Below are 21,769 nucleotides of genomic sequence, written 5' to 3' on the forward strand. Positions count from 1 at the left end.
AAGCATTGACGCACAAGAGATCCAGATAACAAATTGCAATTTATTTACGTGTCCCATTCACAAATACTGCCAGATCAAGAAAACGATGCATATTGGACACAATTTATTTAAGACGTTTAGATTTCGATACAGAAAATATTATTTATGCTGATATTCTGGTATATACATAGTATCTTAGTTATCATTTTCAAGCGATTTCCTTCCTTGGAAAACTTTATTTATCTCGGCTAGCAATTTTGCCGCTCAACTCTCAACTCACAAATCAATTAATTTAATCTCACTCATAGAATTTAACAGCAGTAGTTATCCCGACTCAAAGTAAGGTTTTTTCACTAATTTTCTGGACTATGTAAGTTAAAAAATTGACTTTCAACATCTCGACTAATAGAAGAGGAACAATATTCTCTCAGATACAAAACAATAAAAAACTGTACATTTGTGATGCAAAAAGTAAACCGAAAGTGTCCAAAATATTAAAATGTACTTTATATATATCTTTAAAATCGAAGGCTCTGATATTCTACTAGATCGATTACATGTCTTGCCATTTAAGATTTTGAGAACAATCAAAGACGAAATGAATCCGTCTGAAGGCCAAGAATATCTGCAAATTCACAGGAATAATACCACTTACAACAACTCAGGGTCTCCGACTAAATTCTACGCAATTTACATGAATCATACAAATCAACAATTTGTTACATAGTAAATGCAACAAAAATCTGATAATTTGGCAATTTCCCAAGAGAAAATCCCGCAGTGAGATCTGGCAAAATGAATAAAGAATAGGTGTGCAACAATCGTTAAGATCCAAACCCTGTTGTGTGAGCAATTGATCAAATTAGGCGTTTATATATTACATTTCCCTCTGGTACCCTAATTTCTTCCAACAGAGACTGTTTACTTGAGTAATCAACAACATCTCGTTTTTTAGGTTAGCATTGTGTGTCTGTGTGTGTGATTATTGCAGATTTAGCCAATGCATCTGCCACGCGCCAGCTTAAAATTCATCTTTTTCTATAAACACAGCCCGTTTGAGAAATTCAACATTATTTCTTTTGTCTGTGCCATTCAAAGTCATTGCAATTTTACACCTGTCAGTCTGCACCTCAGTTCGTAAATATCAATTATTATAATCATTGTAAGGCAACATTGTGGACATTCGCCCCAACCGGTCGGGTGAGGGTGGAAACGTTACTCATTGCGTCGATAGTTTGTGCACCCAGCACAATCGAGCGTTTCTTTAAAATAATTTCACACTTCGGCGCCAAGGTCCTGCACGCCTGACTCGGCGATCGGGACGTACTTGTCGTCGATCTGGATCAGCACGATGGTCCGGTCGACATGCGAACGCTGGCTGATGTCGCGGTGGTTCGGCACCCAGCGGTGCACCACCTGGCCCTCCATGCCCTTCTCAGGCAGCCAGTCTCGCCAGAAGGAGCGGCCACCGCGGTAACGCATCCGCTCGTCAGGCCACACAACATCGATGCGCCGGCCCATGTTGATTGTGTCGTACACTACGTTGGGATCGAGAATCTACAACGAGAAGAAGCACAACTTACATATACAAATATTAAAGGTTTTCTTCAAAATTTATAACAAGATCCTTTATTCAGGGTGAAATGAAATACCGAACATTAATGTGTAAATTGAAATTATGATAAGATTTTTGTTTGTTTATGAAATAGGGCAAGTAGAAGCCGAAACAATAAAAAAGCGATCAAATATGACGTTAGCATAAATATTGATGATTTTAGGCTAATATTCACAGCCTAGCAGTAGCGAATTTTTTTATTTCTTTTGTTGAATTGATCTAAAAATTCAAATTTTTTCCTCAAGACAATTTTGGAATACAAGCCTTGGCCTGAAATACATTATTTTACTCATAGGAAGTGTGGTGATTCTTCCCATGAACTAAACCTCTTCAAACTAAATTTCTACCCCCAATCAAAAAGAATTATTTTTACATTATATTTTTTCTAGCCTCTGAATTAAATTTTTTATTTATAGTTCCAATTTTGATAGCGATTATGATCTTAATAACTCCATTTATGGCGAAACTTGTTGTTCAGGGAAATAAATTATATCAATAAATTCAACCCAAAATATGTAAAAATGTCACATTCAAGGTACAAAAAAACTATGAAACTGCATTCAAAATTTGAAAAATCACATTAAATCATTAAACATCGTCAAATTCATGAGACATATTAATGTTTGCTTTAAAGCTTTCAATCAAGTTTAGCATTTATTTTCATAAATAGGAAAATGAGAAATGCTCAAAAATATTTTACTCACTCTGACTCTCTGGAGAACTGGCTCTTGTGCTATGGAAGGTACAGTCAAGCTGACAGAAGGAGTACTAATTGGCATTTCATGCTCCCTCTCCCTCTCCTTCAATGAACTTGTGTCTGAAATCAGTCCTGGAAAGAGAAATGACCGTGAAAATCCGATCGCTATCCCCCAGTGGTGCCACACATACCAGCCAAACTGGCCAAAGTGGCGCTGGACGGCTTTCCAGCCGTGCTGCTGATCGTGGAGCCAAGACTAGAGCGGTTGGCGCCCATTGATGTCCTGCCCAGACTGCCACCATGCCCTCGACTGGACACGACGCTGCCTATGACTGGAGTGCCGCCAAATGTGGTCTCTGAGATGCCTGAGGCTGGCTGGCCGCAGCCGTGGATGGCGTAGTTAGGCATGGTGTAAATGCCGTCGTGGCCAAAGCCGCCCTCGTCCTGCGGCCCGATGCCACCGCTTGAACAGCCTTCGCCGCACCTAGTCCGCAGGCGGCGCCAGGAGCGCATGACGGCCCTGCGGATGGCACCCATGCTGATCGGCCCGCCAACGATTGAGGCCAATTGCTCATTTGTCTCCGAGTATGAAGTCGTTAAGGGCGACACGTAAATCGGGTAGCCAATCGGTTGGTCACAAGATGAGTTGATGATGTTGCGTAGAACCTGATGATTTGATCAATTTTGGTTTGTATTTTGACTTATTTCTAATTATCAACATTTCCAAATGTTTCCAAAAAAATTCTGTGATAGTGTGAGTACTTTTTTTTTGTAAAAATGCTTCTAAGTTTCCCCTACATTGGAAGCACGGTTCGCAAAATTTTCCGTCCTGTTTTGATAAAAAAGTACAAGGATTTTTGTTTTATAAATATTATATATTGTATTATGATCGTGGGTTTTCAATATGCATCTCAAAACAAATTGTGTAAAAGGTCCACTATTTCAGAAAAAAAGTATTTTTTGCAAATTTTCGACAGTTTAGACAAACCCTGATTTTAATCTAAGGACCCATGATATGACAATGAATTTGGAATCTAGTTACTCCCCATTTGCAAACAATAGCAAAGTAACTATGACCCAAGTCGATTGTCGTGTCCTGAGTCTACCATCCGTATTCTAAGCTAAAGGTTTTGTGAAGTACAATATAAATTATGCATCCAATTACCTGTTTAGCATTTTGAATGCTGCCTCGCTCAGGATTCCTGTTCCTGAGGTAAACAAGCTCCTGTTGCTGGCCAGCCCAGAGCCCCCGCACGCACTCTCTGTTGATTTTGATTACTCTGAAGCTGAGGTAGCGTTTGTTGAGCATGATTATTTTGTACTCGTCGGCCCCATCATCCATAGCATGCCTGAGGTGTGAAAAAACATTTACAGATCTGATCCATTGAGTGATTTTGTGGAATCATTACCTAAGGGCCAGCAGAGAAGGCGTTCCCGACAGAACCGCATTTCTCCAAACGGGATCTCCTTCATGAGAGATGACAAGTTTTTTCTCGTGATTGGCAATTGCATTGTACAGCATTTCGTCATGTTCATACTCGTCAGGAGACATAAAGTGGTCCTGTGAACTGATATTTAGACGAAATTTGAGAAATATGGGTTTGCCACTGACCTGATGAAGTTTTAATGACATTCTGACTCCAGGTGCGATGACCTTTTTCAGCAAATCCATGTCAGTAAAAATCCATTCATCACGCGGAGAAGTGATTCTGAAGTCGCCCTTAAAGAGTGCATGCAGACCGTAGAGGAAGAATTCAACACTGAAAACAAAACTGAAGTAAAGTTATTGAAAGGAGTTAAAATTTATTTATTCACCTTGAAACTGAGTTGTGTGATGCTGAACCCAAGGTTCTTCGGCCGATCAGACTGAGTGCGAAACAAAGTGACACGGCTGCTGAATCTCGATGAGTATCAATATTCTAAAATTAAATTCAGGTCAGAAACGCTCAAAACTGATAGTGAACAAATTACAGTTTCTCTTTTTCTGCTGCAGAATTGAATCCACTTTAAATAGACATTGCAAAAACTATTTCTGGTAATTCCTGACGCTACGTAGTCATAATCATCATCGATGTTCATATTGAAAACTGGATCCAAATCAACAAAGTGCCTGTTTGACATTTCTTTCAGACTTTCCAGAATTGAGGGCAGTTTCAGCCACTCCTCCAGTCTTGAAGATTTCATTGCGTAATAAATAATGCTCTGAAATCGCAATAAAATTAGTTCTTGATAGATGAAACAATTTTTACTATTCAATATACCTTGACATAGTAGCTAATCAAGACCTTCCTGAAGTCGAAGACTTGCAGCATAGAAACAACACTATTGTCTGAGATGCTGTACCCCTCCAGGACATACTTTGTAGCAGTTACTTCCCACGCTAGCCACCTTTGACTGAAAGCGGCGTTTATACTGAGCATGTTTGGAAAGTGTCCTGGCTCGCAGCAACAACAGCCTGTATCAAAACAAATAATAAGTTTTGAAATTTTCACAAGTATATAGTGTCACCATCATCTTCCTCCACTCCTTCAGAAATAGCCTCAACCTCTCTCTGCTGGCAGTAGGTGCCTCTGAACTCAAGGCCTCTCATTTGAAACGTTACCAGTCCATTCCCCATTTCAATCACGTGCACTAAGCAGTTCAGGTAGTCCGAAGCCAGGACAAAGCAGTCTCCTTGTGAAACAGGGCCCCATCGACCTGAGAATGAAAAATTAAATGATTTCAAATTTTTTAATAAGGAAAAAAGCACAATTATTGTATTTTGTTGAGAAGCGAGAAAAATAAGAATATGTAAATAAATTCGTATTGTAACTTTTTTATTGGTGGGTATGCAGCGTAAATAAATAATAATTTTAATTTGCTTAGTTTAACAATAAAGGAATTCACTTTTAAGTTTATTCAGATTCTGCCACTATATGCTTGTATAGAGTAAAATTATTTAGACTCACCAAGCTGTAAATCACCACAAAGAGAGTGCTGGAGCGACCTGGTCAAGTGCTCATAGAAGATAGAATTGAGGTTATTGTCGTCCGCACCAAGATTCCTCTCCAAGTGGGACGAAAGCCGCGTGTTGGAGTGGTCCACTCTGCGGGTGTTGTAGTCGCGTTCCCAGAACTTGACTGGCCGGACGTAAGAGGCAAGGAAGATTGCGCTGCCCAGGAAGGGGTTGAGCGGCGCCGACAGGGCGGCCGAGAGGAACGCTTGAAGGAACAGCATGGATGAGTGGGGCACGCTGAAGGGCTGGGCGAACGCGTGGAACGGCGAGCCCCATGTGATCTGCCACGGCGCGATGTAGGTGATCACAAACTTGACCTTGAGCATGCACTCGTACACCTTCTGGAAGAGGATGCTCATGATGCAGTAGTCGACCAGGAAGGTTTCCGAAATGACGCCATAGTCGATCTTGAAGAATAGGATAGTGAACACGAGCACCAGATACTGCTGCGGGGTGTTGGAGAAGGAGCTGCGAAGACACTTGAGGCCGCACACCGCAACCACCAGGGCGCTGGCATGAAGACCGAATTTATCGAACAGCAGTGGTGCACTTTCGGTGATTGCACCAATGAAGAGGACAGGGTAGAGAAGGTTTTTCTCCAGGAAGCACAGCACGACGTACAATTTCTCAAACCACATCACCTTTGCCGCCTCTCTCACCTAAACAAAACAAGGGAAAAGTATGGAGTTAAAAAAATCTGGAATTTAAATGCAGCTACATGCAATTTTTGGCTGGTTTAAAATTTTCAATTATAAAATGAAAGAAATCTGGTCTCTAAATTCCAATTTTTAAATCAAAAGTGTTTTCTATAAAAGGATTGAAAATGTACGATCGGTTGAAGGTCATTAATTAACTTTCAAATTTATCAACAATAAAATATTGAAGACATGTTATAGAGGAAATCTTTGATAGAATGTCACCAAAGTAATTTAAACTATTTTTTTTTAATCAATTTTAGTCACATAAGGCAAGTTAGTGTAACTAGTAATTAATTAAATAGCATTCTTACCTCAAATTGATTGTATTCATGAGTCTTAAAAATTGGGTGTGAAAAACACAACCAGGGTAGCTGCTTCCTGAGCTGCGGCATGATGTAGTGCAGCAAAAATCCTATCACAGAAACAAGGGCCCACATGATGTAATTAATTTCTGGCTTGAGCGCTGTGAAAACGGTGCTGCAGTGGATTCCGAAGACAAAGACCGCCGTGATGGGGCAGACTATGAGGTCTGACCTCAGCCTTGAAATAATGGTTCGTTTCAACTTGGCGGGTAGAGGGTCGATGGGCTCTTCGGAGCGTTCCTCGTTATCTTCGCTGACCACAGAGTTGCGTTCCGTCTTAGGACGAGCACAGTCTTCCTCGGGCCACAGGTTGTTTTTGATTAGATGCCACATGAACGTGGGGTCGCTGGCGCTGCGGCTCAGGTGATAGGAGACGGCCACCAGCAGGCCGCAGAAAATGGAAAAGAGGAAGTGCTGCGACATTTTCGGCTGGCTGAGGCCACCGTAGGCAAAGCTGTAGAGGAAGGCGACGGCCAACACACTTCTGATCACGCAGTAGAAGGCAGCCGTGAGGCTAGAGGTGGCGTTGCCGCCAAACGTGTGCATGTCGAACTGCTCTAGCAGGTACATGGCGAAGGTGTTGATCTGCGGCAGCAGACCAAAGCTGAAGATGACAGGAAAACAGAGCAGAAACCACATGAGGCAGTCCCTGGTGTACAGCACGATGCTGCCAGGCGAGAGGTGCATGCCGTAGAACTTGTACGAGTCAGAGCTGAGATGCGGCAGCAAGGCATCACAAACGAGGATCAGTGCGGCCACCAGGCAGAAGTATACCGGGCGGCTGAAGGCGACCACACGGTTGTGGCCGTGCGTGGGCGACGCGGCGTCGGGCTGCACGCTCTTTAGCAGTGAGTATTGGCAACTGGCGATCACAAAGCAGAACACAAACACCAGCGCGTCCTCGAGGAATCCCTTGCTCATGAGCAGGGCACCAAGCACACCGACCATCACAGCGAGAAACACGGACAGCACACTTTCCCAGATTGTCAGGTTGCGATCAAGCAGGGCCAGCAAGGCCAAACGGTCAAAAGTCACTTTCACCTGCTTCCACGGCAAGATTTTGAAGTTGTAATAGTGCTTTGTTTTCTCAGGCTGCACATCAGGGAGGGTGAGTTTGGGCCTGGAAATCGTTCTGTCTGTGTCCAAGTCCCCTTGTGAACTCTGAGGTCCGGTTCCCAGGGAAACACTGTTGGTTGAGTTTCTGTGACTGTAGCGGCCGGGGGTGGAACCCAAGGCGAGCAGATCTAAGTTCTGCGGGTTGCTAGCAGCACCCAAACCCTCCACCAGCGTCCTCAGGTAGCTGGACTGGCCTAGGCTGTCAGTGCGCATTAATGTTTGGTCAGTGTTCTTCAGAATGCCTCTGAACAGCTTCTGGGTGGCAGTTCCACTTCCCTTTTCATCAAACGTGTAAGTGCATAAGTTGCCCAACTCGTCCTACAAAACAAATCCGTTAACATGGCGTAAAAGTCATCAATGTCACGGTGTATTTACCTGAAACCAGTGGGTAGCTCCTTCGGAGGTGTCTTCAAATGATGACGCTATGTACGTGCCTGGAGGAATTATCACAGAAGCAAGAGATACAGGGATTTGTGGACGCAGCGTTGGAGTGGACAGAACAGCTTCAGTAGGCCTAAAGTGTCTCTGGTGAGACTGTGAAGTGCCTGTCCGAATGGCCAGCCCTCCCTGCATTCCGTGCAGCTGCCTGTGTGCTCTTGACGTCCGTTTTGTCCTTCTGTGGCGTCTTCGACTGGGCATTCCTTCGTCAGGACTTAAATCACCGTATCTATTAAACTTTCGCTCTACAACTCCTGGTTACAATGGGATTAAATGACTTACGCGCTGAGACATGCATTCACTGGCAAACAACCAGGAGAGCTCCCTCGGTGGTATGTGAACTCGGAATTTCCATAAGTTACTCCAGAGCGACATCCGTGGGTTCTGCGTCTTGAGTGACTACTGGTGCTACTTTGTAAGCCTCGTGGGGGGTGTGAAGGGGGACACAAAAGTTCCAGTCCTTCGGTGGTTGGGTCAAGTGGAGGGGAGCTTCTGGACGGCTCTTCTGCTATCCGAGGAACAAATGTAAGGATCTTACTTGGACCGGGACCTGGGCACACGATGTCAATTTCACCTGAAAATTTAAGTTTAATTTTTAGACTAGTTACTTTATTGTTTCAATTCAATTCTATGCTTCAGTTGATTGAGGCATTGAGGTTGCTTAATTTATAATTTTCTGTCCTCTTAAGAGTTCTGAATTATTACGCGGACACAAGCAACACAGAATATTAGATTTGTTAATATTAAATCAGGGTTAAATTTTCTTACCACCTATTTTTAACCACTGGTTTTAAATCAATTTTGTTTCTAAGATTTTCCGCCCCTGATTGGTGTAAAAATACTGCTGCTTTGAAGAGTTAAAGTTTGAAATTACTCTTCCTACCCTCAGTTTCAACGGAGTTTGCTGTCAACCCAAAGCTCAAGTAGATGTTATCGACAACAAGCAAACAGATTATTGAAAACTTTATTGCAAAAATTATGCATGCAAAGATATTGATAAAAATAGAAAAAACAGTACACTAAATTTTGCTTAAGCTTGCAAGTTTTTTGCAACATTGTATCAAGAAATATTTCATCAAACGTACAAAATAATATCTTGTTACTGATGGAATTTAATTCTAATAAGTTAAAATTATTTATTTTTTAGCTTACCAGGAACATTAGACAGCGCGTTACTCCTGTTGTGATAGTGGTGGAAGTGCCTGTGAGAGGAGCTGGTGTGCCTCTTGGGGATTGCACCCTGACCTTTAGGGGTCCTGGGTGGACTTGGGTAAGATTCTGGAAGCAACCTAGCAGCCTCCTGTTGACTCACACTCAGCGTGGTGGTGGAGGAGCTACCAGAGTCGCTGCCCTCTTTGGACTGAGGGAGAGGGATTTCTGCAGTTGGCGCGTCTTCAAACAACCAGTTCAAGTTCAGTACGCTCTGGGGACTAGGACGTTCATCCAACGCAGGATCTCTTTTCTGGCTCGGACTCTCTATATGGGAGGAAACATAAGCGCAAATTTATTTTAGGACTTTGCTAGCTCACCTTCGGCTATCCACACGGAGAGCGAGGCTTTGGGTAATCCTGAATTATCATCATCATCACTGCCTACACTTGGACTACTAGAAACATCACCATCGCTAGTTGCCGGTGACTGCGAACGCCTCAGCTGACTTTTGATGGGCGCCTTTCTTTCACGAAGTTTGTGCAGGGACTCTCTAGAAGGCTTCTGATCTTCCGTGAGTTTAGGGAAGTGCTCTGGCAGTGATTTTCTCGGTTGTGCGTTGATTTTATCGAGAGGGCCAGAAATGATTGGAAAACGCAGCATCGAGTAACTACCTGATCCATGCGAATCTATTTCCATCAGTTCCTGAATAACGCAAAAATTAACAAAGCACCCTTCGATTGTATTGAAATTTATATACAGGCAAAGTGAAGGCACTGCGAACTCTCAACGAGGAAGTGGACGGCGTCTGGTTTGATGACTGTTCTAATCCACGAGCCAACTCCGACGGTCTTTCTCCATTCTGACCAGTTCTCGAGTCGATTGTGCTAGTAGGAGATGGAGGGTCTAGAGAGCTGTGTCGCGTGTTCTGCTGTTTCCAATAAAGCAACCCTAAAATTCAAAGCACATAATTTTATTGCTCCGAAAAATTGGAGGGTAAGTAAACACAGATTTATTTCAGCCTACATCTTTGTTTAAATATTTTTTTTCTCTTGAAAACAAAAATTTGAAAATGGAATTCCTTGTGACTCACCCTTATCTGGCAACATTTTCACATCTCCACCACCATCAGGCAGTTCCAAGGAACCAGTTCCCTTCATTGTGATTGGCATTGAGGCTGTCGATGAGGATGGTATGCTGAACAAATTGTAGGTCCTGCTGGAGATATTGGAGTATCTCCTTCCATGCTGTCCAGTCTGCTCAGCTACAGCCTCCTCGTCGTTCTGTACCCTGATTTCCTCCTCCTCGGGAGGGCCTCCATCTCCAGCGCCACCACCACTGGCCGACAGGCGGCCTTCCTCAAAAATAGGAACAGCCACGTATGGCTCTCTTCTTGTTCGTTTGGCAGTTTCTGAAAGTGTGGCAATTAATGTTAAAAATTCTTCACCACGAGTTCAAAAACATTTTTTATATCAAAGAGAATAGAATACCTTACAAAAACCTGAGATATTTTATCAATTGTAGAAACTAATTACCACTAGTTTTCTGACGCGTATTTTCAGCTTCTGCCTGCGTGGGTTGTTCAGACTGGACGGCCACATTTTTAACTTTAGGTCTTTGAGATAAGTCTTCACTGCTCTCCGAACTGTTTTTACGATGCACATCCACTTTGAGATCTGATGTACCACAATAGGTGATTATTGATTCTAATTTAGGACAGATTGATCAAAATACCAATAGTACTGCCATGCTTGATGTCATCACTGATCACAGCTGCGCCACTTTCAATACTGTCGGCATCGGTTGGGATCTGGGCAGTCTCACCGATGGAGTTCCTCGAGCTACTGGCCGCAGGTGGCGTTCCACTTCTCTGTTTAGGCTCAATTACCGTGAGCTCTATGCCCTCTGTATCCCTGGGAACCGATGAAAGAAATGAGGAATGGGAACAGGAAGTGAGGATGAATAATACTTTTGATCCTTGTCGCCTTGGCCCTTGGACTTTCCCTTGTTGAGCTCGCTCCTGGCGTTTCTCTTTGACACCTCCTGGATGCATTCTGAGGTATCGAACATATGGTGCAGTCCATAATTTGCTATTTTGAGGGCACCAAAGAGCCCTCCTATTGACACGCAGTACAGGACCCACGCGTAGATTCCCACAGGTGCGCACTGAAACGTTGACAGCGAGAGATCAATTTGAGTCATAGCTCGAGGAGAATTTTTCCTCACCAGGTACAGCGTGAAGGGAAGGCATAGCAGCAGCAGCCAGACGTAAAGGTGGAAAGTGTTACAAAAATTGTTCTGGTGCGGATCGTAGAACCAGCCGCCTGTCAGCGAAGCCCACACGCCTTGCCGCAAAATCTCAAGCGTTTGTGACCCCATGACTTGGAGCGCTTTTCATCTTCACGAACACTTGAACGCAGGCTAATCTCATTTTACAAACCGCTCATTGTTTGCTGGAGAAACATGTTTACCCTTACAATCGATGTATTTTTCTTTTAGCCATTTTGGTATTTGAAGCCACGTGACTGTGAAGAACCAATGGGTAGCCGCAATTTCTATTGTCACACCCTGTTTTGGGTCAAAAGTCCAGCAGCAACTTTCCAGATTTTCCAACTTGGTATTTTATAATTTGAGAAGTCAGGGTTTTGGGGGTAGGAGGATGCAATTTTTTTTGCCAATTTAAAAATGTCTTTACAATTTGGGATAAGAAATAAATTATTTTACCCCCATCAGATGTTGTGTTTTCTCCCACCGGCTGGGTGGCACGCCTGCTCTCCATCAGTACTCTTAATAATGGCGGAGGTTTAGTGTGTTGACGGACGATGCGCTCTCTCATATTTGCATCAGTTTGCGGGTCGAACCATGGGAACACGGTCGTGTTTGGCCGAAATTGAGTCTAGGACAGTGCAGCGGGTCGAATCAGTGCGACAGAGTGCGGCGGCGGTCGGCTGCTGCCTGCTCGTTTGATCCGTCCGCCCGCTCTCTTGTGTGTGTGGTGTCACTCCGCCGCACTCGTCCGCTGAGGAGCATCGGCAGCAGTCTGGAAGCCGCCCGGGGGGCATTCGCCGCCGCCGCTTCCGTCGGGTTGCCGGGCGCCGAATCGGCCGACGTTGGTGCGCGCGGGGGCGGCCGGCCGAGTGCGAGGAGTAGGCGCCGCATCGAATGCCTCCGCTGCTGAGTTCCATGGAAAACGCTGCTCGCACGTCATCCGCCGCCGCCGGGACGACCACCACCAGCAACTTGAGCAATGGCCGCAAGGACGCCGACCGGTCGCCGCCGAGCACGACCAGCACCGGACAGCAGACCAGTCCGGTCAAGGGCAAGCCCCCGGCGGGCGGCGGCGGTGGCGGCCTGGCGCGGCGGCAGGACGCGTCCACGCTGGCCAAGAGCCCTTCTTTCTGGACGGCCATGTACGACTACGAGGCCATGGGCGAGGACGAGCTCAGCCTGCGCAAGGGCGAGCTGGTCGAGGTGCTGTCCAAGGACTCGAAGATCTCCGGCGACGAAGGCTGGTGGATCGGCAAAATCGAGGGCAAGGTGGGCATCTTCCCGTCCAACTTTGTCACCAACAACTACCTCGAGGAGCCCAACGTAATCGACTTCAACGACCTGACCCTGGAGGAGGTGATTGGCGTGGGCGGCTTCGGCAAGGTGTACCGAGCCTACCTCACCGGCGAGGAGGTGGCCGTCAAGGCGGCCCGCCAGGCGCCCGACGAGGACCCCAGCGTCACCCTGGAGAGCGTTCGCCAGGAGGCCCGGCTCTTTTGGATGCTGCAGCACGAGAACATCGTGTCGCTCAAAGGCGTGTGCCTCACGCCACCCAACCTATGCCTCGTGATGGAGTACGCGAGGGGCGGCCCGCTCAACCGGGTGTTGCAGGGCCGCAAGATCAGGCCCAACGTGCTCGTCGACTGGGCCATCCAGATCGCCCGCGGCATGAACTATCTGCACAACGAAGCGCAGATCAACATCATCCACAGAGATCTCAAGTCCTCCAATGGTGAGTCTCTACTTTTCTCACTTGAATTATTTAATTGTCAAAAGAGAGGCTCTTAATTAAAAAAGATTTCTTTTTAAAATATTTAATATTAAGGCTGTAACGTGATAACAGCAAAGTCCCATTTTTGCATTATTTGACCGATATTATGAGCTGATTTTCAAAAATTAAAAAATATCTACGCTTAAAAAGCTAAAGATTAAGACCGTAGATTAAGAAGAAAATTGGAAACATTTTTACATCGATGCGCTGAAAAAAGTGTCAAAATCGAGAGACGCAGGTGTCGTTTTTTCTCGATTTGATTGATCTACTGCTCGGATCAGAGAGAGAAATAATGTATTTGGTCGACTCTCTCACGCACACATGTCGAGTTAGTCAAAGTGCTCGCTGGCTGAGTGTGGATGGGAACGTCAGAAAAGAAAGACACGGAACGCGGCTGTGCGCGGCTACAACGCACTGAAAAACAGACGGGCTTTGAATGTTGTATAAATGTGAAGTTACTTGTCGTTCACGAGTCGTGACTGGCATTTTAATTTTGCTCGCCTTTAAAAATTCACTCGGCCTGCTCGTGCTTGCTTCGGATGCAAGCAGGCCTATATGAAAGTAACCGAAACCTCTCATGCCAGCAGCTTTCCTCCACCTTCTCATGTAAGACAAAATGAATGGAAAACAATCATCAAATTAATTCGCTTCTACTGTAAAAACAACGTGATTCCAAAGGTTCAATCGGTGAGCAAGTAATCAAAGAAACGAAACCCGTATAATTTATGTTTATTGATTTTACGATCTTTTGTTCTTTGTACGATTTTTTGTGGAGTTCTTTCTCATTTATTTGTAGAAATGCGAAAAGACTTTTTCTCACAGCATGAAGTATTTTATTTTCATTTTTGTGTCGGCACGAATGTGACAGCAATGTTTAAGGAAGGAAAAATTCTCCCCAACAATTAATTAAACTAATTTTCCATGTTTAGCCCATCAAATAGCAAAATAGATATTTCTCTTTCTTGAAATTGAGGACTTAATAATTATCTTGGACTTTTTCCGCTTTTTGATGAGGGAAGAAAAAAGAAAATGATTGTCTTTCAACTATAAATTATTTTTCCATCCTACGACTCAATTGAGATTTGCATCACTCGCTCAGCTGGAGCAATTAAATCGATTACAAGCGATTCGGCTCGCCCTTGGTGCAGAGTTGGCGCGATTGAAAATCAGCATCGGCGTCGGGACAATGAAGCGCCGCCATTCGCGTCAGCCTACGTGCCTGTCGCTGATGTAATAATTTCAATCATCATCGTCCCGTGACTGGAAGCGCCGTGAAGCCAGAGGAAGAGGAAAGACGTCATTGCTTTTTGACAAGAAAATGCAAGCTTTGTTATCGCCTGAAACAGTCGTCAGATAAGACAGCAAAAATGTGTACACACTCGCACGCAATAAATCCCGAGCCGAGGTGAGAACACTTGCAACAATGAAGGATTTAGGTGATTTCCCCGAAACGCTGGGATTAAAGTTTAAGACCGGAGGTTTTCTCTGCCTGGTTTCGTCAGTATTACCTTTAAGCCAGTCACTCACTATCAACAGGCAGATCGCTATTACAATAATTCTCGTATTTACCACTCAATATGTAGCACGAATTTGGCTTAGTGTAGGTTGCATAATGGTTGATAACGACGTCTCAGAGAGAAAAACAGGCAAGCTCAATAAAATTAAAATTCCGATTCAAGCCGAAATGCAAGATCTTGTAAACCAGGTTCCCGTTGCATCCGCGTGAATCGCCACGTGACTCGCTGGGCCAAGCACGCTTCCTACTCGCTCACTTTTGTACACCTGCCTCTCAATCTGCAACAAAATTTGCGCCGGTGGGCGTCCGTAATGATGTTGTCGACGGCATCGGAATGAAAAGTGAAAGGAAACGTCATCGGGCCTGCTCTTTGCTCGCAACCGCCGTCGAATCTCCGTGCTCCTCATTAATTATGCCTGGTGGTGCGATAACAGCTCAAGACCATCTTCCTGTGTGTGTATGTCGCCTTTCCAAGTCGGACCAAGGCCGTTTCCTTTCCTCGAGTGGTGAAAACGTTTCGAGTCGGAAGAGCATGGATTGTGCTGCTTTGACGCCACCGTCGATCAGGCGCCAATCCCGCACTCGCGAAACAAAAGAGGTGCTGGTTTAAGATTACTAATTAATTAAGGCTGACTGCTCTTATGCGTCTGTTTAAGTGTTCTTTTATAAAATCAACATTACTGCACTTGCAAGTAACTGCATGAATTCTATAAAATAATTGACGTTAATGTTAAAACTCGTAGCAAAAGACACCAAACAGTACCAAAACGATTTAATATTAAGAACAAAAATTTTACTCTCCGCACTAAGCCACAAATGACGAGTACCTGACAATCGGTTAGAAATTAAGGAAATTCAATCAAAGAGTGGTCTGCGTGGTTCGTGGGACTCGGATATCTGATCTCTTTTATTCATCAATTCGTTTTAAATTTATGCAGTGAAATGAAATTTCACATTTAATCTAAATGATTTCCAATCAGACAAGTCTGCAAAGTAACAATTAGAGGCTTCACTAGAGATAATAATATTGGACCGTTCCTGTCAGAGATTGTCAAACTACGTCTCATACGCCAAAAACGACTGCGCAATTTTTCGCCTCTTTTATTACGAAGCAGTGGGTGCAATTTTAAGCAGCAATGATTGTATACCTGTCCAATTGCCATCTTATCGTCGGGTAAATTAAATTACGGCGACGCCAAATAAATGCCCTAATAAAAGTTAATCCCGGCGAGATCGGCCAGCCAGCCGGAGGTAGGGTACTTAATGAAAGGAGTTTGCGAGACTCAATCACTCGCGAGCATCATTTCGCCCGTGAGCTTTGAGAATCGGCAGTCAATATCTTGCCCACGGAGAAAAACAAAAGAGCGTGGAGCTCGCATGAAAATGTTTTCATAATATTAATGCAGAGGCCCGCCGGGTTTCATTTTCCGCAGAAAGAGTCTCTGCGTTAAAAGCAGGTTTGCCGTACCTGAGGTACCTGAGCGTTCGTCCGCGACTCCACACGCGAGGAGACCGAGGGGAAAAATGCACACGTGTTTTTGTGTTTATTACGCCGAGAGGTATTTTAAGCCTCTACACCTCTCACTTACTTTGTTGTTGCTCTGTGCACGCAAACCCACTTGCACACTTTCGGAGATTGATTGTTTAAAATGTTGCGCGATATCCCACTAAACGACCCTTACACGTTGTCGTAATATTGTTCAGAAGGGAGCATTGTTGACCGACAAAAAATATCTATGAAGAAGTAAAATAAATCATGTTCTTAAATGCATGTCAATATGTTACGTTCCACAAATTTTAACAAAGTAAGTGTTGTATTGGAGAACATATAATGGAGAGTGGGCCTAAAAGTAAATGTAGTTATAAAATGTGGAGAGAACAATTGAAAAATAAATATTGCTTGTTCTCGGAGTCTCTTATCGAGACCTTGACCACTAGAGCGGCAACGTTCACACTGTAATGCTGTGGAATTCTTTATAATAAATACGCAACTGGAAAATAATAATGTGTTACCAAGCTTAGTACGCATATTTTTCCAACCCTTTACATAAATCCTGGAGGTGCGCTTTTTATTGATAACCAAAACATTTCATTATAAATTTCGTTTTAACCGTATTGATCGACTACAAAATATATCATGAACACAATTTGCTTAACGGCTTTCTTTATGTTTTCCAATTTCACCATAGCCAATTCATTTTTCTCAATAAAACCTTCTTTATGTGGCGCGAGCTCCCGTTTTATGTCATCAAATAGAGTTTAGTAAGTTATAGCAGGCAAAGTGCGTGTGCCTTTTCGACTCTAGCGCTGGTCCAGGCGCGTATTCCGGTCCGCCAGGGATAAGCTGGTGAAATTTACCGTTGTCGTGTCGTCGCGGCGACCATAATCTTGCCTGCTTGGTGGCTGTCGGTAGGTCGGTTCTCTATGGCGCTTTACGGCCTCGTAGCGACTGTCTCCTTGCAAAATAATAAAACTGCACGCCTCGTGTTCTCGTCGTAAAATCGGACGGCTCGAATTTGCGGTGTGTGTGTTTGTACGCGCCTCGTGTTTGTTGTCTGCGTTTTCCTTGTGAGCCGGGACAGAAAACGCGATTTCCGAATCCGCTCGCGGGCGCAATTTTCTCCACGTCGGACCGAAAACAGCGCCTTGGGCCAAACCGCAAGCAAATGTTGGGATGCAGCGCGACAATTTATTACCACACCGCCGGCGATTGGCTCTTTCTTTCCCACGAGATTATCACCGATTTTTTGCTATTAACGCAACTCACGAGTAAATTAATGGCACACGTGCAAAATGCAGAGGCAGAGGAGGAACGCCCTGAACAGGAAAATTACGACTCGCGACCTGAGGATCGAATTGAATATTATGTCTCTTGCTAATTTTCGGCGCCTGAGTGTGAAATTTTGAGCTGCCATTGTTTTGTTTGCGAGAAGCGAAATTAGACGTGTTGCTGTCAGATGAAATTGACCTTTCCTTGAAGGTGCTATGCTACAAATAAACAAATAAAATTTACTTCCACGAAAAAATATAATAAAATGAGCTGTAGTATAGGGTTAAAAATATACTAATCTATATTTTTTTTAACCAAAAGACTGACCCAATTAAAAAAAATCAGACTTTGATGGGGTTTAACTCTTTGAAGGCAACAAAAGCTCTATTTAGAAGAGTTAGAACTCTTTTGTCCAGCTCAATAAATTCTCTCAGGCTCGATTTTCTGACGCTAAAAACGAGCTAATTGGAAATAATTCACCGCTGGCAAGAAAAACAACGAGCAAACCAGTCAATCATTCATAATTCAGCCCGATCCATTCTCTTCCTTGGGCCGTGCAGGCAGCCGTGTGTGAAGCCGAGAACACAATTTACCAAGCATCGCGCTAATAGAGGTCAAAAGGCTCTCTTGCAAAACCGCAGCTGCACATCAACCTGGCGCTGGCTGCACCTCGCTCACAGGTCTGGACGCGCGCGCGCGCGCGTGTGTGTGTGTATGTATGTTCGCCTATTTATTCATGTATTATCGCGGCTGCTGCTGCAACAAAGACTCCTCCGCGCCGAGACAGCCAGCTCGTGCACCGCACCATATTATGTCCATTCGCAACAATAAAAGCTGCGTCCGTGCGCATAAATTATCGGGCGCTGGGTGCGAGAGCGGGCGAGCGCCGTAATGGCCGAGATAAAAATGAAATCGGCTCCACGGTAGTGTGAAAATGATATTTTGAAATCCCACGCTGCGATACACGTGGGAAGGAAAATGAAGAAAAAATAATGCTGCTCGGCTGGTCGCAATAAATCGGAGAGTGTCCGATAGTAAGTAAAAATAGTCGAAGGTGGTTCGCTGCCTGCTTGGGTGGAGACTGAGATGTCGATGCAAATGCACATTTTTTATTGTTGGCCTCATGACAAATAACAATATATATGAGCTTTTCTTCTTAGGTAAAACATCAGATATTCTAAAAATAGCTTCAAGGGAGTTAATCCAATTTATTTGTTGGATTTGAGTTATAATTTTCCTGATGGTGATAAAAGCTAACCAACTAGGGATGACACCTTCCTACAGGGAAAATTTCCCAGTTTCGATCAACACTAGAAGCAAGCATTAAAAGTGTTTTTCCCTGTATGCATTTAAGTTATTTTAAGTTATTTTTTTCTGACACATGAACTCTCTTAACACAATGTAATTTCCGACTTCCCATGCTGTTTACATAAATATGTTCATAGATTGGAAAATTAAAATTTCGTCAAGCAACCAAAATTCTGTTCTCCGTATCTCTGAAGAAATGGTGTGACTCGAATTAGAAATCGCCTGTTAGCACTGTTAGCATGCAAGACAATAGCCTAACAGCTCTGGAGCGGAGCTCCATGTTCCCCTCCGCTCGACTGGTCCACGCATCCGATAAATCACCAGCCGCGGTGAAGAGTCGAAAAGTCGTTTTTTCGTTCTCGTTAATCACCCCCGGCAGGCAAGAGGCAAATAAATAATTTTCGCTAGTTGAAAGGCGAAGCTCGCGCGCGCGTGTGAAGCATGATCTGACTGTGCAGACCATTCGGCATGCGAGTCACGTCGCGAGAGCAGGCCACGGCCATCCCAGCCACATCCTAGGGACGCACAGTGGAACGGCTCGTTTGTAATCCGAAAAGGCGCCCGCAACAACCACCGAATGCAGCTCTAGCATCCGCCCACTTTTCACCCGGAAGCTCAAACTTGAGCTTGTCCAGGAGAGGCAAAAAATGAGCTTTTGGAGATAAAGATGCTGACTCTTACATGCACAAAAGCAGATACCGCCAATTCTCTGGTTACTCACAAAATATAAACAAAGAGGAAAGATTTGTTATATTTTCTAGTAAAATAAAATTGCACCTTTCCTGTCAACGTTTTCAATGAATAGAACCATATAATTGTATTCTACAACACTCAATTATATTTAGTGGGTTATCAGAGATGAGGAATTTTCCCTTTTTGTAGCTTAAATGAATTGCTGCTCGAGATTAGATTAGCAGCAGTAAAATTTCCAGCATTCTGAAGGAGAGCAACGGTGGCCATTGGTGAGATCTTATCTCAATTTCATCTATCGCCTTTGGCTAGCTATCGTAAACGTTCCTCGCACGTTATCACGCAGCTCATTGTGTTGCACATCTGGAATGAGAGTAATTGTTTTTGACTGGAACAATGCCAATGTGAGATATAAATGAAATAACAAATGACGTCTCTAATCGCAATTGAATTTAAGTCCATCAACAGTGACGACTTGGAGGCTAAACCTACTGATACCAAAAGCATTGAGAAATATTTTTCGAGTAGACTCAATACTTTTCCCCACTGCCTGGTACTTGCCAACAAATATTTTATACATATTTGCAGGATCGTTGGTATCGCAAAGATCTTGTAGCGATTTTACAACCATTTTAAAATCTATTAATAGAATATAAAACATCTAGATAAGTTAAAAAAGTGAAATCCGCGTTAATTCTCAAGCGATACGTTTGAGGACGATGCGAATGGAAGACGACAATATTTCTGAATTTCCTAGAGAGAATCTCATCTTCGCTCTTAGCCTGGATTCCGACGAATCTCAGTCACTTCTGGTGTGGTCCGCCTAGCTTCCAGATTGTTTTGGCCGCCCACGAGACGCCTGGCTGTGCTGTTGACGGGCAAAAAGTGCTGAATCGGCCTGTGCTGTCAGACGCATTTGTCGAGCAGCTCTCGTGTACCATGCTCTGACTAATTAATCAGCGGTTTTGCCGAAAATCTATCAGGACGCGCACGAGTGCTGGCTGGATTTAAAAAGCCATCAGCTTGTTCGTATATTTAGCAGCGGGGGTCTTATGGAAATCTTATTTCAAAACGGGCCGAGATGTACGAATATTATTGCCATCTTCGCAGTAATTAATACATACGAAGAAGGGCGGCGCATTAACCCAGTTGCTGCTGAAAACCGGTGATTTGCATAATTAATTGCGACGGCCGCGCGCGTGTAATTTCAGCCTGATGAAACGAACAAGCACATCGCCGTGTAATTACGACTGTTTATGCTAATTTCCGAGATGGAATGCAACGTTGATATTGCCTAATTAGTACTCGAAATTGGTGCTCGCCGTGTGTGCGAACAAAAGTGTAATTAATTTTAAGCAAACGTCCAGTTTTTTTAAGTAAAAACGCCTCCGACGCCCACTCTTGTCGGAAATTAGCTCAATCTGAGGTAATTTGCGTCTGAACCGGCGCCTAAGTGAGAAATTGGCGTGTAGGTGTAAACCGCTGGCCCACGCCCTCGCTTTTCTTGTTGTGAGCGTCTGGCCGTCAGCAAATCGGCAATCACCATTATAAGGGTTTCTGAAGCGATAAAGACGTAACGTCAATCCGGGAGGCAGGCAGTCGAAATCACTCAAATCGGAGTTTCTCGCAATTGACTGGAGTGAAAAGAGTGAAATTCGTCGGCTCAGGTCTTTTTTCTGGTGAAAAAAGCCTCCTTGGCGCGCGTAGAAAAGCAGAGATGGACGTTGCGTGGACTACTTCTGGCCGCACGCTGGACAAGCTACCCTAAAAGGCCTATTCAGCTGCGCACAGAGAAACACACAAACGCACCTGAGGAATAATTAGAAACGTGCTGCAGAGTGAAATTTATGCCCGGCGTCGGCAGCGAACAATTTGTGTGCCGATCAATATTATTGAGTTGTTTTATAAATTTTAATCGGTCGGACAATCGAGCTGCGGTATTCTCATGCAAATCAAAGATAAGTGTCGGCTCGCCGCGATTAGCATAATTAGCTTGCGCCGCGACAAAGTATGTATTGCCTTGTAAGGCTAGCAGGCTACATTTTCTTCCGAATCCGAGCTGCCTGCAAGATTATTTTCCGCCTCGTCTTCCAATTACCACCTTGGCAGATGGAATTAGGAAAGATGGAACGACGAACGCCTGGCTGCGAGTTGCAATGATGAACATCCTACAGTGGCCTTTATTTATTTATACCAGTTCGGCCTGGATGTTTTTGATTTTATTGATTCAAGTAACGGTTTAATCGGAGATGATGTGTTGAGAAACATCCTAACACCGATATCGTGATAGCAAAATTTACCAGGAGCGAAAACCCATTTAGGCCGTTGCATCAGTTTTAACGGTGAAGGAACAACAGTGGTGCATTCTCTAAAATTTGTAATAGTATGCTGCAGAGG

General features: G+C 44.2%; 2 protein-coding genes across 8 annotated transcripts in view; one reads left to right on the forward strand and one right to left on the reverse strand.

Annotated features, from left to right (window-relative positions):
- Positions 1 to 20: 20 nt before the first annotated feature.
- On the reverse strand, positions 21 to 11,579 carry pcx (pecanex). 3 transcript variants are annotated; one of them, XM_065492005.1, is made up of 22 exons: positions 11,276 to 11,579; positions 11,019 to 11,215; positions 10,784 to 10,962; positions 10,585 to 10,725; positions 10,143 to 10,460; positions 9,810 to 10,000; positions 9,430 to 9,754; positions 9,053 to 9,376; positions 8,183 to 8,474; positions 7,838 to 8,114; positions 6,296 to 7,780; positions 5,240 to 5,945; positions 4,800 to 4,988; positions 4,553 to 4,746; positions 4,263 to 4,493; positions 4,107 to 4,210; positions 3,904 to 4,063; positions 3,701 to 3,852; positions 3,457 to 3,640; positions 2,483 to 2,957; positions 2,299 to 2,423; positions 21 to 1,536 (listed from the first exon to the last, which is right to left on the reverse strand). In XM_065492005.1, the coding sequence occupies exons 1-22, from the start codon at positions 11,426 to 11,428 to the stop codon at positions 1,255 to 1,257; spliced, it is 6,684 nt and encodes a 2,227-aa protein (XP_065348077.1). In that variant the 5' UTR covers positions 11,429 to 11,579; the 3' UTR covers positions 21 to 1,254. The 3 variants fall into 3 exon arrangements, with proteins under 3 accessions (XP_065348077.1, XP_065348076.1, XP_065348075.1); XM_065492004.1 differs by having other exon boundaries at positions 3,904 to 4,051; positions 7,838 to 8,129; XM_065492003.1 differs by having other exon boundaries at positions 7,838 to 8,129.
- A 238-nt stretch (positions 11,580 to 11,817) lies between these two features.
- The window catches only part of slpr (slipper), a 32,619-nt gene continuing 22,667 nt past the window's right edge, over positions 11,818 to 21,769 (forward strand). For all 5 annotated transcript variants that reach the window (XM_065492008.1, XM_065492009.1, XM_065492011.1 and 2 more), the window contains exon 1: positions 11,818 to 13,049. In XM_065492008.1, coding sequence (XP_065348080.1) covers positions 12,212 to 13,049 — 838 coding nt within the window. In that variant the 5' untranslated portion in view covers positions 11,818 to 12,211. The remainder of the gene's footprint in view (positions 13,050 to 21,769) is intronic.

This window comes from Cloeon dipterum, chromosome 4, assembly GCF_949628265.1.
Source record: "Cloeon dipterum chromosome 4, ieCloDipt1.1, whole genome shotgun sequence".
NCBI classification, from domain to species: Eukaryota; Metazoa; Arthropoda; class Insecta; order Ephemeroptera; family Baetidae; genus Cloeon; species Cloeon dipterum.